This window comes from Fusarium fujikuroi, chromosome FFUJ_chr03 (genome assembly GCF_900079805.1).
Source record: "Fusarium fujikuroi IMI 58289 draft genome, chromosome FFUJ_chr03".
NCBI classification, from domain to species: domain Eukaryota; kingdom Fungi; phylum Ascomycota; class Sordariomycetes; order Hypocreales; family Nectriaceae; genus Fusarium; species Fusarium fujikuroi.
This window is the reverse complement of record NC_036624.1, coordinates 3,993,075-4,009,483: the sequence shown is the minus strand read 5'-3', so window position 1 is coordinate 4,009,483 and position 16,409 is coordinate 3,993,075. Positions and strand designations below refer to the sequence as shown.

The following is a 16,409-nucleotide window of genomic DNA, read 5'->3' as shown; positions in this document are numbered from 1 at the left end:
GTACCGTACGTACGTACGTAGTAGTAAGTAGGTAGTAGGTAGGTACGAGGTTAAGGTAGAGAGTAGAGAGAGTAGTAGTACGTATAGTANATGAGNCGAGAGGGAGAGAGAGTTTATGAATTGAAATTGAGCAATGCCATGGGGTTTTTTTTTAAACATTGTTGCAAAACGTTCTGCTAGACCGTGCACCGTTGAGATCAAGGGTCGTTACTCTGATGCTCGGTGGCATTCGTTTCAACTGTCGCCAACCCCAGACACCACAGGTATCCGTGGGTAGGAGAGACAACACAGCACAAGCACGCAACAGCACGCACGGCAGAGACTTTCATCGCACTCTGCTTGCTGTACCGTTCCGTCCATTGATTTGGAGAAATGATTCTAGCGGCCGTCCAACGACGGATAGACGCCGCCCATTAGCTCATGCGACCGACGCCTCAACCTTTGGTGGATATGGATGCTCAAGGGAAATACCTAGGCCTAGGTAGAGGGCGATGAGTTGGAGGGGTCGCCCACAAAAAACCTACATGCCACACTGGGCTGAACATCTGTGAAACAGACAGCAGACGTTGAAGAGAAACAGGTTGTAAGCTGAGAATGAATGCCGCATACACCTGAAAGAAGCGGCAGCAGCAGGCAGTCGACATGCATGGCTCAGATGGCGGTATGGTTACGTACCTGGACGAGGCCATCTCCAAGGCTGTGCAGTGTGAGATTTCCCCCAAAGCCTCAGGGTTCTCTCTCTTGGTTCTGTCCTCTTGGAGAGAGAGAGACAGAGACAAGAGACAGACGGTCAGGTACTGGTACCGCACACCAACGGAGCCAGTCCAGCTCAGGGATAGCCTCCCTCTAGGCTCAGGCCCAGGCGCCCTGCCGACGCTTGTCCATGCCCCCCGTCGTCTCTTGGCTCTAGTGCGACTCTGCCTTATCCACCATGACCTTGGAAGTTCCATCAACCTCTTTTCTGTCTACGTGGTTGATGAGCTGCTCCTCTCGATATGCACGTGTGAGCGAGAAGGAAGATGGAGATGGGACAAGAGAGCTGAATGTTTGAAACATTTGGTGAATGAAGAGAAGGGATCTACGGGGTTGAGGGTACACATGGGGGCGCTCTTGGGGTTAGAGTTTGATAGTGGACTCGTGCCTGGAATTCGTTTTGGCGACAGTGCCGTAACCGTGAGGACAGGACAGGAAGAGGCGAGGAGAGACAAGAAAAGGTGAGACCTTTATCCTAAGAGACAAAAAGACTCGGGTAGGTATAGTATTATGCAGTAGGTATCTAGATTAGTTATTTTTGACAGTTCAGTTCAAGGACACAGGTTTTGTTGCTCCCTTCAGCGACAGGTCCCTTGGAAGCAGGGCCTTGTTGATATTGGATCATTCACTCCCGTCAGTGATGAGCATCCACCCCAAAGAGGAATTCTCGCTGCCACTTCTGTATCATCCATCACATGGCCATTTTTTCTTATCTCTTCGTCTGTATTCATGGCCTCTGCTGCTTCTGAGCTTCTGAAGCCTCTTGAAATGCAGTGATTGACTTGACTCACTGCTACCGTCATCAGTATCGAGATCAAGTCGTCGTCATTCCCAGTCAAGCTCAGCAGTTCAGTCCAGTCCAGTCAGTTCCATAAAAGTGAATTGCTCCAACTCGGCAGTCGCCCTGACCCTGTATCTCCTCTGGCCTATCAAACCTACAGCAGATTGACAGAGTGGAAAAGGTATCAGATACATCCCATACACTACACCAGACTTGACCGGGATGGCTTGGGCGACCAGGGTCCCTTGGTAGTAAGGCAAGGCAAGGTAAGGTAATGCTAGTGGCCCGGCGCCGCCCAAATTCCACAGTCCACACCCACCTCACTACTTACCTACCTAGGTCTTGCTGAGGTGCCTGCTGCCATCTTGGAACCCCCAACTCGAGGCGCTTGCGACCTTTTTCACCAAAACAACACCAAAACCGTTGACCATCACCGCCCTAGGTCGATCGGTGAACTCGACTCTTTCTTCCTTCTCTCCTCTCCTCTCCTCTCGCTGGGTTTCAGCTCTGACGGTATTTGCCGTTTGTTTGCTCGACGACCATCGCATCCACCTTGTCGATCCTTCTTTTTCTTATTCGACTTTATTTGGTTACTTTGCATTTTCTAGACGCTTCACCCATCGCCCATCACCATCCTCGAATACCGCGAGTCGATCCGCTCCGCCAGTCTTGACGATAAAACCTTGACTGAATCACGCCTCGCCTGGCAGTCTTCCACCGCCTGTTCGCCCCGTGCGAAAGACAAATTTCTTTAATACTTGACGAGAGTAATTCTGCCGCCGCCAACTACCTAAACGCTTCGTTCGCGACGTCACAAATTCCACCAGGCTTTGGCACTGAATGCACGGCAACATTCGACGAAAACCCGATACTTGAACAGATTTCGACACGCGTAACATATTTCATTTTTGGCCAATTTCAAGGGTGAACAACTGCCTGGTTGCACAAACGACCGCCTTTTTATGGATCGCCTTGTGTTTTCGTAGGCTCCTTTGACGCAACCTCGGCCTCGTTCGTCAACCACTGTCCAAACGGACCCCCCGCCAATAACTTTGCACCGCCTTGCCCGACATACTTTTGTACATTTTTGATCTCGTGATCTACTTCAGCTTTTACCTTCGCGACCTCACCTTGGCCCACTTACTTCTCTAACGACGAAATTATCTTATCAGTCGAGATATCTACTGCTTGCTAGCTTGGGTCTTGTTCCCTCAACTTGAAAGCGGCCATGGCGGCCAATATGCAGCACATGGCTGGGGCCGGGCAGATGATGCAGCAGCCGATGCGCAAGCCGACCCCCAATCAGCTGCAGCAGATAGTGTACCAAAACCTTGTCCAACATACACAGCCATTCACTGGCATATGTTGGCAAGCCAATGTAGCCATCAGTGATCGCATGGGTAAGACCATGAACTTGTATGGCCCTACTTAAAACTCTGCTACGAACCTTGCTGACTTGTCAAAGGATAACCAATATTTCTCTAGCCATGAACGGAGGGGACTACATGAAGGGGGCTGAATGGGGCTGCAACTTTGAGCGTGAAGCATTTCACAAATCTGCTACAAAGGTACGCACTCTTTTGATTTTCCCTTTTCTGAACCCTAAATTTCTTCCTCTTGACACGTTACTCACAACCATCACAGGAAATTTACGATCAGGAGATGGGTAATAAGATCATGGAATTCTTTAAGAGACGCCAGGCCAATGAACCCACACTCCAGAACAGTATCAATGTCAGCGCTCAAGCGCAGGCACAAGCACAAGCCCAAGCGATGATGAACATGCAGATGGGACGCGGCATGGGCCAAGGCCCGCAGCAAGGCTTCCAGTCTATGCAGCACCCGATGCAAGGTGGCCAGATGAACCAAGCACAACAACAAATGTCGATGAATGCCGGAATGAACATGGGCATGCCGAACCAAGCTGGTCGTGGGATGGGTCCAGGCCAGCAGATGGTAGGTATGGCTGGAGGTCAGAACCGACCTCAACCAACTTCATTCCCGTCTGACATGGCACGGCTTTCGCAACAAGACAGAGTAAAGGTTAGCGAGCTTGCGCAAAAGATGTTTAACACTGCCTCAGATCAGCAGAAACAAAACACCCGAATGCAGCTTTCTCAGAGGATAACCCCCACGCAGATGAACGAACTCACTGCACAGGGTAAAGATCCTCTGATGTGGTTTTATCAGAACCAAGCCTTCCAAGTTCTTAAAGCGAACATGGCCAGAATTCAACAAGGCCAGCAGCCGCAAGGGATGGCACAGAATCCCAACAACAATCAAGCACCCATGATGCAACAGCAGGCAAGTCAGCAAGGACTTCGCCAGCAGCAAGCTCAGATCTCTCAACAAGGGCAGCAACAGCATGGTATGATGAATGGCAATCAGGGCAATAACGACTATAACTCTTTCGCACCCAACATGGATAGCATCGAGAAACAGCAGATGAATGGTTTGATGGCTCAGCAAGCCGGTCAGATGGTAGTACCTGCCAGCGCCGGACCGAATCGAAACGCGACGCCCCAACCGATGGGCCAGAACGCACCCAATCAGCAGGGTCCCAATCAAGGCCAGCGACCGCCGCAACAACAGCAGCAGAACATGAATCTTCAGCAAATGAAGATGAACCAAGTCTCGCAGCAGTCACAGGCACAACTGCAGGCACAGCAGATGAAGCAGATGCAAAATCAGGCAGGCATGGCCGCCAACATGCAGCCTTCCCAAAGTCCTGCAATGAACACCCTTAACACACCTGTTTCTCGGCCTGGCAACATGAACCAGGGCGCTGGACAGGGCGGTGTTCAGTTCGGCGACCAGCGATTCAACCAAGGGGCACAGCGGCCTAACAACCAAACTTTCCAGAACATGCTGGCAAGTCTACCGCAAGAGCAACGTCAGATCGTGAGCGGTCTGACTCCGGATAAGTTGAATGAGGTAATGCAGCGTTGGCAGTCAAAGCGCAATGAGCAAATGGGTCTAAATAATGGTGGACAGCTTCCTCCGGGGCAAATGGGGAACCGACCTCCAAGCCAGATGAACCAGATGAACCCTAACGGTGCTGGACAAATGCCAGTCAACATGCAGCAGTCGCAAAATGGAATGCCTATGAATGGCAACCCGCAGCAAATGCAGATGCCTCGGCTGGCCCCGAACCAGCAGCTGGCCATGATGGACTCTATGGATTTACCTCCTCAAGTCCTCTCCCAGCTCCAGACTCAGATTCCCCCAGAGGTTAAGAAATGGGGACAGCTCAAGATCTGGCTTCAGCAGAACAACATTCCTCAGCAACTACGGACGCAACTGGCAGCTGTTCAACAAAGGCAGTTCCAACTCGCCCTTCAGCGACGCGCTAGTGCCATGCAACAGCAGCAACCCGGCCAGCCAGGACAGCAGCTTTCACCTCAACAGCAAGGTCAACAACCGCAGCAGCCAGGACAAAACAATGTCAACCCTGGCATGCAAGCTCCAGGTGGACCTGGACCCAATCCCCTCCAAGCAGGACGACCACAGATGCCTGTCAATATACCAGCACACATCCTGCAGGTTTCTCCGCACGAAATAGCGACACTTCGGAATAGACCTCAGTTCACTCAAGCGTCCGATGAACAATTGCGCAATGCAATTCTCCAGATGAAGAGGAGTTCTTGGATGAACCAGCAAGCGCAGCAAATGCGAAACCAACAAGCCCAGGCTCATATGGCGCAAGCCCGTAACGGTCAAGGCCAGCAAGGTATGCAGACACAGATGGGTGTTCCCCCGACGCAAATGCAGCTTCAACAACCGCCCCAGCCAAACCAACCTCCTCAGGCCCAGAACATGCCAGGAGCCAACAACATGGGACCGAACAATGCTGCTCAACAGGCGGCTCAGAAACAGCCAAGCGCGACTCCAGAGCAAGCACGAAATGCTCGCCCTCAGCCTGCCAACAACCGAGCACAGCCTCCAAACCCATCGCCAGCATCCGCCCCGAAAAATCTCAAGCGCCCGAGTAACGACGATGCCATCGACGTACCCGAAGCCGCAAAGGCAGCGCCTGCGAGACCAGTGTCACAGCCCAACCAGCCACAGCAGGCACAAGGCCCAAGAGTGTTGACTCCTCAGCAAATTGCACAGCTCACACCGGAGCAGCGAGCCAAATACGAGGCGATGATGAGGGCACAGATGAACAAGACAGGCCAGATTCCTCCTCAAGGTGGAAGCGAGATACTGGCGCGTCTCAAGTCACTAGGACAAGAAGAGCAACGACAATCTGTGAAAGAGAACGATCCTGAGATTCCGATGTCACAGCAGGAATACCAGGAGACAGCTGAGAAGCTCAAGAAAATTGTGGTCGATATGAGCAAGATCGGCCGTGGTTTGAGCAGATGGTATGGTCTCACGCGAGATGACCAAAGAGCGAAGATGTTTTTCCGAACTGTAAGTCTACGTTCAACTCTATCATGGATGGCACGCACTAACGCAGAATAGCGATGGAGGATTCTTAAGCAGTTCTCTGATGGCGAGAAGATGTCTGTGCCTAAAAACGTGTTCACGATGCGAGCCGTGGAAATCGATCAGGCTCGAAATATGCTGGAGAGCATGGCGAAGGATCTCGCTGCGAGCGTGTATGCCAGAGGCCTGAATAATGCTAACAGACAAGCCACACCCCAAAATCAGAATGCACAGGCTGCCCAACCACAACAGCCATTCTCTCAACAGCAGCAATCTCAACCTCAACCTGATCAGCCGACTCAACCCCCGGGAGGACAAGCAGCTCCTGCCAATGCGGAAAACGGTCGCCGGAACTCTCAAGCTCAGAATACTCCCAAGGGAGGCAATAAAGGCTCACGGGCCCCAGAAGCTCCTACAAGCGCTCGGCCCCCCTTTCAGTTACCTCCTCATGGCAACCCGACTTATGTCGCACCGTCGAAGGAGCTCAACCTGCAGCTACCGACAGGACGCAAGAAGCAAAAGACTGGACAGACACCCCAGGGCGCTACGCCTTCACCTAAACTTAGCAAGAAAGGATCCCCTGAGCTCCGAAGGACGTCCGAAACGCAGTTGCCGCCTAAGCCAGTCTTTCTCTGCAAGGAACCCGAGTGCGAGTTTTCAACCGCTGGTTATAGCACTGAGCAGGCTCTTCAACAGCATGTCTACGAGGAGCACACGAAGCCTCGAGAAGATCCTCTCAAGTTTGCTCAGGAGAACCTGGCCTTGGCCCTTGGACTCGAGCCTGATGGAACAATCAAGCGAGAACCAGGGACAGAAGCTGCTGCAATGAGCTTGACCAACTCCAAGCAAGGCCAGACACCTGTCACTATGGCGGCAACTCCTGTGTCTATTACCGATGCCGGCATGAAGCGATCGGCCAGCAGTATGGGCAAACCCCAAGACAAGGCCGGCCTCAAAGCTGGTACAACCCCCAAGATGGCGGATATCAAGCCGGTTGAATCGACTGCCGTTGATCCTTGGGCCAATGCGACTATCGACACGGAGATGCTGGTGAACAACCTGGGAGTTGAGCGCGGGCACGGATTTTACGATAACCCCTACTATGACCTCAACGCTCTCAGCTACTTGACGCCCAGAGATACACCTGACTCGGTCAAGGACACTGGCAGCAGCGAGCCCAACAGCGATCTTCCAGAAGGTGCAGCCATCGACGTGAATGTGGACTGGCATAACATGGATACCGATCTGCTCCTGAACATGACCAACACTTTGGACGCAAGCGGTGTGATGGGCATTGACCCCTCAGCGTTGTTCGACCCGCCCTCGTTGCAAGAACCAGACTGGGAAGATGTGAAGATGGACTTCTCGAAACCTTTCCAATTCGACACTAGCCAACATTACTATATGGCAACTTCATAATAATCGCAGCCGTTGAACGGCATTATACAACAGACGGATTGGTTACCTAGCCACCACAAATCGGCCGGTAATTGGGGCTTTCAGGTCCGGAAGATATACCCCACAAATGATATGTTTTGTTTTTGTTTTGTCACCACGACCCGTGGTAGTTGTTGTTAATTGCATTTTGTTTTGGATAACACTTTAGGGATGCGGATGGAAGCCAGGTGACGGCAGTAAAAGGTGGACGTGGCTGAAAACATCATGGAGGGCGCTTTGTTCTGGACCAAGGACGAAAGGCAGGGTGTGATTTGGCAGAGGATACACAGGAGTTCGATTGGCAGGAGGCTTTGTTTGTAATGCATGATGTTGGTTTATGATGTTATTCGAAGCGCGTTGTGGTTGTTTTAGTGTTTCTAGTTGAAGCTATCAGACGCTTCTTTTTTTGCAAAGTCGGAATTAGTGGCTAGGGCTTATGAGATTCATAGACATGGACTCTGAGCAAATGATACCCAGCATTTTGCTACTTTGACAGTTCTATATATGTGCATGTATTCGCTCGTTATGTCGGTCAAGATTGACTTAAGGTCCGGCCAACACCCGTTCCTGCATCCGGGCCGCACCGGGAATCATGCCCCGCAAGGCACGCGCCTCCCGTCTCCGGAGGCACAAACGCTAGGCCGTCTTAGGGATAGAACGATGGACCCCGCCGACACAGCACGTGAATCTGCAGTGTTGACGGCTGGGGAAGATTATGTAAGTTGCGCTAGACCGTTTCAAGAAGTAAGTAAATATAGGCGAGGTTGGCTAAGATTTGAGACAGGGATATAAAGCGCGACCGTGTCGGGCGTAAGAGGCTGGGCTAGGGTTACAGACGTGACGGGTGAGGTCAATTAGACGATGAGTGCTCTGTCTAATGATATACCTTCTGGGGTTTGTTACTAGTGGGGGATGAGATATCAATAAGCGCCAGTAGTTCTGAGGGAGAAAGAGAGACATTGATATCAATAATTGAATATAAAGAATTGAAGAACAATAGCCTGTTTCAAAGTGTTGATGTCCTTGCATAATATTTACTGTTGTCATGTTTCGTTGACCAGGAACGACGCCATTTAGACCAAGCTATCCCATCCCATTTTCCGTTTTCTCCAATCCAAAAAGCCACCCCACCTTATCTTATCGCCCGTGTCCCTTTAACAAAACCACCACTTCACTTTACTCTACTTTACCATTTCCCATCCCAACGTCCTCCCACTAACACGCATTGATTGACACGCGACTAAAGCCTACAAACTTTAAGCTCTATCTTGTTCATACTTTCGTTTCTCCGTCTCTCGTGTATACATAAACAGTGCTTCAGCTTGCAATGGAGCAATCAGCTACATCATCCTCTACATCGTCACCTACGAAGCGACGCGCCCTCGCTCCCTTGGATTCTAACGCGCTTGCTGCACCAAAGAACTTATTCAAGCCTGCATTGGGCCATAGTCCTGTAAAGATGGCTATCGAGGGGAGGAAGAGGTTGCTCGATATTGAGGGTAGCGCGCCTGCTGCTAAGAAGGCGTGTCTGGGACGTGATGAGGTATGCTCTATTACTTACAAGATAACATGATGGGAAAGGGACTTGTACCTAACATTGACTGTATAGGACGCGTCTGAGAGGAGTGCCAGTCCTGATGTTAGCTCTGTCTTCGACACGTCTGCCAACGATAATTCATGGGCCACTGCTGCAACCGAACATGATACAGCTGCAGTTCCTACGACAGTGCAACCTACACAGCAGACTACAACACTTACACGCCAACAAATAAGACAAGTCAGTTCTTCACGCCCTCCCCACTTACATATGTATGCTAATATCCTACAGAGAGCAGAAACACTTCGTCTCCGTCTATCCCTCGCAAATTACAAAGTCCGCACAGGCCAAACAACCGTGCCCCTCTCCGAACTACAACAACGACCGTTCCCCCGCGAGTCACCACGTGTCGTCCGCGTACAAAGCCCCGAGTCCGCCAGCGTGTCTAAGCAAGAGGAAGAGTCAGAGACAAGATCGCGAAGAGACTCGATAGATTCACAGCAGACGGAGATCATGGAGGAGGAAGATGAGGAGCAAAGTTGATGAGATATCGGAATATTTAACAAAAAAAAAGGGAAAGATGAGATGATGTTGAGGAGTTCTTGATGGCTCTCTTGCTTTTTGAGCGGGACATGGCGGGCATGTGAAGCGAGATCTGTACGATGGAAAGGCATTTGCTTGGAAAGCATTATTTGATTTGACGATCATGGGCGGTATTGAGACATAAGTGTGTTCTCATCTGGATAAGATTCATCAGAGATATCCTAAGGCGTTATAGAGGAGTTACATTGCACGGACTGGGGTTGCAATGTCTGGATATATTCTTTCACAAGGGTATATCCAAGCCCAGTTTCAATGATAAAGTGACATTGCTCATTTATCAACAAGCGATATACAAGTGAGACTACGCCCAACCTATGGCTGCAATGTTGCCAAGCATGCATTCATTCATTCATTCATCCACTCCTCGCTTCTACACCCAACTCCAATGATACCCAACGTCATAATGCTCCACTTCTAATGCTTAATCGATGAGAATCTTGGGCTCCAGGGATCCATAGTTCTCAAAGAATCCCTTGAACAGCTTGATACCGTATGCGACATCGGCAGTACCTCCCGTCTCACGAATGCTGTGCATACTGAGCTGCGGGTTGCCGAGGTCCAGAGTCCTCATGCCAAGGGCGGCAGCGAGACCGGGTCCGATGGTGCTACCGCAGGGCGAATCGTTGCGGACGACAAAGAGCTGAAGAGGAACACCGACTGTGCGAGCACACTCCTGAAGGAGCACTATTCCAGGGGAGTTGGTGGCGTATCGCTGGTTGGCGTTGATCTTGATAACAGTTCCGCCGTTCATGGCTGGCTGATGCGAAGACTCGTATTTGCCAGCATAGTTGGGATGCACAGAGTGGGCCATATCAGCAGATACGAGGAAAGATCGTGATAGAGTCTGCTCGTATGCTGTGGCCTCCTCGTTGTCGTGGTGGACAGCCTCATAGCTACCTTCACTAGCAGTGTCCTTTCCAGGAAGAACAGAGAGACGGCGGATGACCGATGGCAACAGGTTGGAGTTGGCACCCTGAGCCGAGGTCGAGCCAATCTCTTCGTGATCAAAGCAAACGATCAATCGGATGGTGCTATCTTCCTCAAGTGAGGACTCATCCTTGACGGACTCGATAAGTCCCTCTACTGAGCAGTATGTCATGCCAAGGTTATCGAGACGAGGGGAAAAGATAAACTCGTCGCTAAGGCCACCAATGCATGACTTTTGAGTATCGTAGAGAACCAGCTCAAAGTCTATAATCGCAGAAACCTCGACTCCCGCCTCAGCTGCAATAACGTCAAGGACCTGAGGGTGGTGTCTCTCAGCCATGACCTTGAGAGGCCTGAACTCTTCATCCTCCTCATTGTCATCCTTCTTCTCCTCGGGCTTCTCATCCTTTGTCCCCTTGTTCAGCTCAGCTGCAACAAGTCCTGCAATGGGGAAAAGCTCAGTCTCCTTGTTGGGGTCGAAGTTGGTCTGCCGGTGGAGATGGATGGCTAGGGTAGGGATTCTGACCAAAGGCTTGTCAACCTTGACGAGCTTTGAAACAAAGTTGTCGCCCTCCTTGACCAGGACACGGCCGGCAATACTCAAGTCGCGATCGAACCAAGAGGTCCAGATACCGCCGCCATATGTCTCAACGCCGATCTGGAGGTAACCAACGTTGCTCTTCTTAGATACGGGCTTCAGTCGAAGGCAGGGAGAGTCAGTATGGGCTCCAATGATGGCGACAGGGTTTCCAGGGCGCCACTTTCGACCGATAGTGAAGGCTACGATAGTCGAAGCATTGCGGGTGAGGTAGTATTTGCCGCCAGGTCGGAGGGTGGAAGCCCAAGAGTCGCGCTCACGGATGAGCTTGAAACCGGCCTTTTCGAAGCGAGTCGAGGCAGACTGAACAGCGTGATAAGCTGTGGGAAGTTAGCAGGTATTGAGATTATGGTGAAATTGAGGTGACCGACGGGTTGGCGACTCATTGACGAACTCAATAAAGTCGAGAGCTTCTTGAGGAGGTGCCATGATGGACGAAGAAGTCGAGAATGAAGCTGCGAATAGACGCGGGGTAGTATCAATTGAGGCTCTGAAAGGCGATGCTCGGCGTGAAGAGATGCGAAAGAGAGCGAGCATCTGTTGAAGAGATGGTGAAGGAGTCGAGAAAGCGGTGACTAATGAATGCAAAGTTAAATAAGTCGAGAGATCAACGACAGTAATAAACGGGTTAGGTTGGGGTCATGTGGTGTTTGCTTTGGTTGGTCGTCATCTGCATTCAATCCGCACCTGATGCCGTTAGTAGTGGGGCTTATCTTATCATCCATGGCATGAGCTTCCTGTTGCGGAACCAAGCGAATGAGGCACGAAGATATCATAGGTAGTCATTGCCATGATACTCGAACTTGGTGTTCTCGTTAAGAGCGTATAAGAAAATGTGCAAGTCTGCAAAGCCTGATAGGTAACTCTGGCCCACTATCATTGGCCAATCTCAAATGCAGGCTGCGCTGTGTGTCCAATATGTACCAATGCCATTCGCTATTCTATCCTGGCTCGTGGCATCCAAGCCAATTGGTTGACATTCAACCAGAAGTTGCACTTTCAGACAACCAATCAAGCTATATCATCGAGAGGGTTTAATGAGAAGTAGAGCCGACCTTGTTCGTTCCCTGGGTTACGGACTGATATAAAACAAAAGATTGTTCAAAGTATTTCTATTCCAAGCTTTCTAATCATATGGCATATACCATCCATCTGTCCCATTCTGAAATCTTTCAGTAACTCATCTAAAGCTCGATGGCAAGTCCATATATCGCCAGAGCTACAAGGTATCCAATATTCCATTTCTATCGAGTCCAAACACAAACAAGAGGGAATCAAAATCAAACGTGACAACCACATCGCTATCCGCTGAACAAAGGAAAACATCTTCGACAATCATAGACCAGAAGCCCCAAATTTTTCGGAGTACGAGTTACTGATAGCTTAGTTGTTGCTTTCAGAACCGGAAGCAACGCCCTTCTCAACCTGAGAGATAGAAGTGGTGACTTGAGGCTTGTTGAAGACAAGACCAGGGTGGCCGAAGCAGAGGGCAACAGCAGCAAGAACGATGACAATACCCTCAAGAATGATGAAAGGGACCTCGTGCTTGATCAGGTCACCGTCATAACCCTCACGGAGCTCAGCAACACGATAGATGCATCGAGTGAGGACAAGGATAATGGCACTAGAGAGACCAGCAAAGAAGGCAGTCTCGCGCCAGCCGAAGGCCTTGGCATGACCAGATCGCCAGTATCGAATCATGTAATCGGAGAATGCAGCGATGAAGACGACAAGGACAACAACCTGGAGGACAAGACCGGCCATAGAGACATCAACACCAACATTGCTATCAGACTCGGTAGACATGGCACCACCAGCAGCCTGGAGGATGAGGCAGACGATGTCGAAGGGGATAAAGATCCAGTAGAACAATGCAGGCTTGAAGCGAGAGAGTTCGGGGCCGAAGAAGTTGATTGTCTTGGAGAGGGTGACATATATGGAAGCGGTATAGAAGACGGGAGCGATTGTGAGGCAGACTAAAACAAGCTGTTAGATTCAGACTGTAAAATTGTGTGAGAAGGGTCAAGACTTACCAATTTGGATCATGAAAGCGTTGAAAGAGAAGGGGTTGTACCACATCATGATACGACCGACATAGCCAACAATCTCAGAGACGCAGCCAAGAAGCATACCAGTCATGAAACCCCAGCTCTTCCATCGGAAGCCAAGATATGCGTGAACAAGACCAATGAGACTGAAGAGAACGACGAAGACAATGTTGGCAGCAAGAGATGGTCGGTAGCTGTAGATACTCCAGTCAACGGGGCAAGTATCCAAGTTACAGGGCGAATCGGAGCCGAAAGCATCCTCGGGCCTGATGGTGTAATTGTAGGGCATATTGCTGGTTGACGTGTATTGATTTGTAAGTCGATATAAGCGTGTAAGTCGGGATAGTTAAAGGAGAAGCGAGTGGTGTATTTGTATTTGCTCTCGACCGGATAAAGGTAAGCTTATGTGTTCCTAAGCTTTGTGGAAGACAGTAGATAAGATTGCAGGAATGTAGATGCTGATGTGTGAATGATGGTGAGAAAAGAAGGTTGTTGGAGGGGAGGATGGGCCATTGATATAGACATGATGAGAGCTGCAGAAACATGCAGATTTGATCTGATTTGATGTGATGTGATATGTGAGAATGGCTATGACAGCGATAATGTCGGACTCGGATCCTCAAACTGCAGACACGGACTAGCAATGAATGAATGCAGTGCATTTGATCGTGTCGCACTAAAACACAAGGAGGCTCATCTGCTAAGCAAACGCTAAACAGCGGTAGGCTTGCTGTCGCCCTCGCTCTTTTTTTCGCGCGAAGGGCCATTAAGACCAATAAGACGTAGGATCATGGGCATCTTTAGTGGATGGGATAGCATAGCATCAGCCTCAAAAACGGGGCAGTGTCAGCATTAACAAAGCCGCATGTAGATCCACACTCTGGGTGGTATTGCCGGTACCTTTGGCGTCTATCAAGGTCTGTGAGAATATACGAATCGCATATTGGCTTACACAGCAACACTCAAGATCCTTAGGACTATACTACACCACAGGAAAGCGAATTAATATGCCCCCATTCAGTATCTTTTTGTGACAATGTCCTCTGAAGCTGACAACTGAAACAGCATCAAAAACAAATAATAATAATAATAATAATTCCCCTGCCAGATAGAAAGCAAGGATCAATCCAAAGGAATGATCAACGGGGGAGCTCAGCCTATCACATCAGGACCCAAAGATAAAGATAGCGGTAGAACCACGCACGCTAAAAAGTCAAAGTGCGAGAAGCGAGTCCGAGTGAGATTGATCGCCACGATCCGACCAATCATCATCTCGGCCACGGGAATGAGCGCCGCGTAGGACTCTGATCCGTTAGTGAATGATGCGTCATTCAGCCCTTTTTTCCTCTCGAATCGCTTTCTCTTTCAGTTTTGCTCATGGAGGCTTGGAGAGAATATCCTTGACTTTACAGCCTGGCTTGCGTCACATTTTCTTCAACGACACAATTTTAGGATAATGACGAATGGGACTAATGTCAATTTACCTTTAGGCATATTTTTCTTTATTTCCTGTAAGATTCGTGTAATTGACCCGGCTTACACCCATCAGCAGCTGGAGCCATCAGCTCAACAATGGCGACTCACTCTCCTGCTTCTGCTGACATGTGTGCCTTGTGTACGAAGCTCGCGTTGCATATTCAGCTCTACAAGCTCTGCATTGTAATTTACAGTAAATTGGTCCTTGAAACAATACATCGTCTCTGCGATATATCTACCTGCTGAATTGCAGTCCAGGTTGAAACAGCTATCTAACCGCCAGCCCATTTTCCATAATCCACCAAACTATTATCTTACCATCCACTCCAGCAATTTAAACCTCGCTGACTTCAACACGTGTACGCGTGATGATTCGTAGTTCAGCCCAATTCCCTCCCGACAGTGCATATAATCACAAAGGTTTATCGTAAGATGCCCTCTCTCCGCATTCTTTCGTGGTGCGGGCCACGCGGTTTGAACTGGTCAGATTCTTGAACACGAAGCTTAAGAATCTGACGAGGCTTGGTTTATTGGTAGGAAAACCGTCTACTAGTGAAGTCTTTTCATTTATTAGCTCCAGGCTATTTGTTTATCTGACTGTGTTCCGTACGGAGTAAGATGCATGCCACTTGGTCCGACTCCGTGTCCGTACCAGTGGGTTAGATGCAGCCTGGCCGTTTTATAGCTCCGATCCGAGTGCGACCAGAAACTCATACTTCCGTTTCAACTTTCCTTACCTAATCATAGTCTTCAACGAACGTCATTGTTTCTTGTCCTCTTAGTGAACACTCTGGAGGCCCTGTTACTCTCGAGCTCACTGAGAATAGACCTCTGTGACGACAAACGGTCGAATTCCGCCGCAGATAAAGATATACCTTCTACCAATTACCCACAGCTGAGACATGAACCTATTGTAGGTACTAATATATTCCATGTATACAAGTTTCATGTACTGAATAGTACCATATCAGCGTTAGACCGATGCTAAAGCAGTCTGCGCAGCTTCAACCGGCCCTGACCTACCAATCCTACAACCATTAATAAAATACTGCAATCGATGGTGAAACTATATCTAAGCTTTAGAGCATATGTACCACTAAGCCTCTCGATCGAATTCTCCAACAGGCAGTTCCGCCCTCCAACTGCAATCGAGTCTCTCCAACTGCAATGCCACGTTGCCATTCCTCCTCAAGAGGCGTTATGAGGGGAAAATTACCAATACAAGACCCCAGAGGAAATAAAATATGATAGTAGCATATAGATTCTATGTAACATCTCCAACTCAATTGGCCGTGGCTGATACTCGGCCCGATCTCGCACAACGTTCTCGTATAGGCCTTCCCCCGCCAAGATATCCTCCAACCTCCAAACACCACCACGAAGTCTATCAGAAATCGCCAATCTCAGTGTGGAGACAGATCTCGCAGTGTGCAGCATTCAAATCGGAAGAGGACGTATCTCCGTGCTGGATATATGCACCAAGCCAGGCCAAAAGACTATCCTGCCATCTTCCCCCAGTGTCTCAGGGGAAGAGGAAATGTAGACATCCATTTAGTGTTTGGGCGTTACTAGCAAGATTGCGAAGTTGGAGAAGAGACTAATCTCCTCAGCTATCATACCGGCCCAAGATCAAAGCCGAAAACTCAGTTTCTGTCAAAAGTCCAAGCTATAGGGCCGAGATGTTTTAACTACGAGCCTGCCAGTAAGCGATGTCCGTATCGCCACGATTGCAGATCTCGGTGAGAGCCGTATTGCCGAGCGTATTCTTGGTAATCAGTTTAGCTGAGTATGTGCTGTGTTTTGACGTATTTGGGGTTG

The 16,409-nt window shown here is 49.6% G+C and overlaps 5 protein-coding genes; 3 read left to right on the top strand and 2 right to left on the bottom strand.

The window, feature by feature from the left end:
• Positions 1-642: 642 nt before the first annotated feature.
• On the top strand, positions 643-1,218 carry FFUJ_03335 (uncharacterized protein; the record flags this gene model as incomplete). The annotated part of the gene is made up of 1 exon (XM_023575171.1): positions 643-1,218. One exon carries the CDS (start codon positions 643-645, stop codon positions 1,216-1,218), a length of 576 nt encoding a protein of 191 aa, XP_023428397.1.
• Positions 1,219-2,762: 1,544 nt separating this feature from the next.
• On the top strand, positions 2,763-7,384 carry FFUJ_03334 (uncharacterized protein; the record flags this gene model as incomplete). XM_023575170.1 has 4 exons in its annotated part: positions 2,763-2,950; positions 3,000-3,102; positions 3,179-5,950; positions 6,002-7,384. The coding sequence occupies 4 exons, from the start codon at positions 2,763-2,765 to the stop codon at positions 7,382-7,384; spliced, it is 4,446 nt and encodes a 1,481-aa protein (XP_023428396.1).
• Positions 7,385-8,729: 1,345 nt separating this feature from the next.
• FFUJ_03333 (uncharacterized protein) lies at positions 8,730-9,482 on the top strand (the record flags this gene model as incomplete). XM_023575169.1 has 3 exons in its annotated part: positions 8,730-8,945; positions 9,012-9,179; positions 9,231-9,482. The coding sequence occupies 3 exons, from the start codon at positions 8,730-8,732 to the stop codon at positions 9,480-9,482; spliced, it is 636 nt and encodes a 211-aa protein (XP_023428395.1).
• A 481-nt stretch (positions 9,483-9,963) lies between these two features.
• FFUJ_03332 (probable aspartyl aminopeptidase) lies at positions 9,964-11,496 on the bottom strand (the record flags this gene model as incomplete). XM_023575168.1 has 2 exons in its annotated part: positions 9,964-11,387; positions 11,439-11,496. 2 exons carry the CDS (start codon positions 11,494-11,496, stop codon positions 9,964-9,966), a joined length of 1,482 nt encoding a protein of 493 aa, XP_023428394.1.
• A 954-nt stretch (positions 11,497-12,450) lies between these two features.
• FFUJ_03331 (related to YER185w, Rta1p) lies at positions 12,451-13,404 on the bottom strand (the record flags this gene model as incomplete). XM_023575167.1 has 2 exons in its annotated part: positions 12,451-13,043; positions 13,101-13,404. The coding sequence occupies 2 exons, from the start codon at positions 13,402-13,404 to the stop codon at positions 12,451-12,453; spliced, it is 897 nt and encodes a 298-aa protein (XP_023428393.1).
• Positions 13,405-16,409: the final 3,005 nt, after the last annotated feature.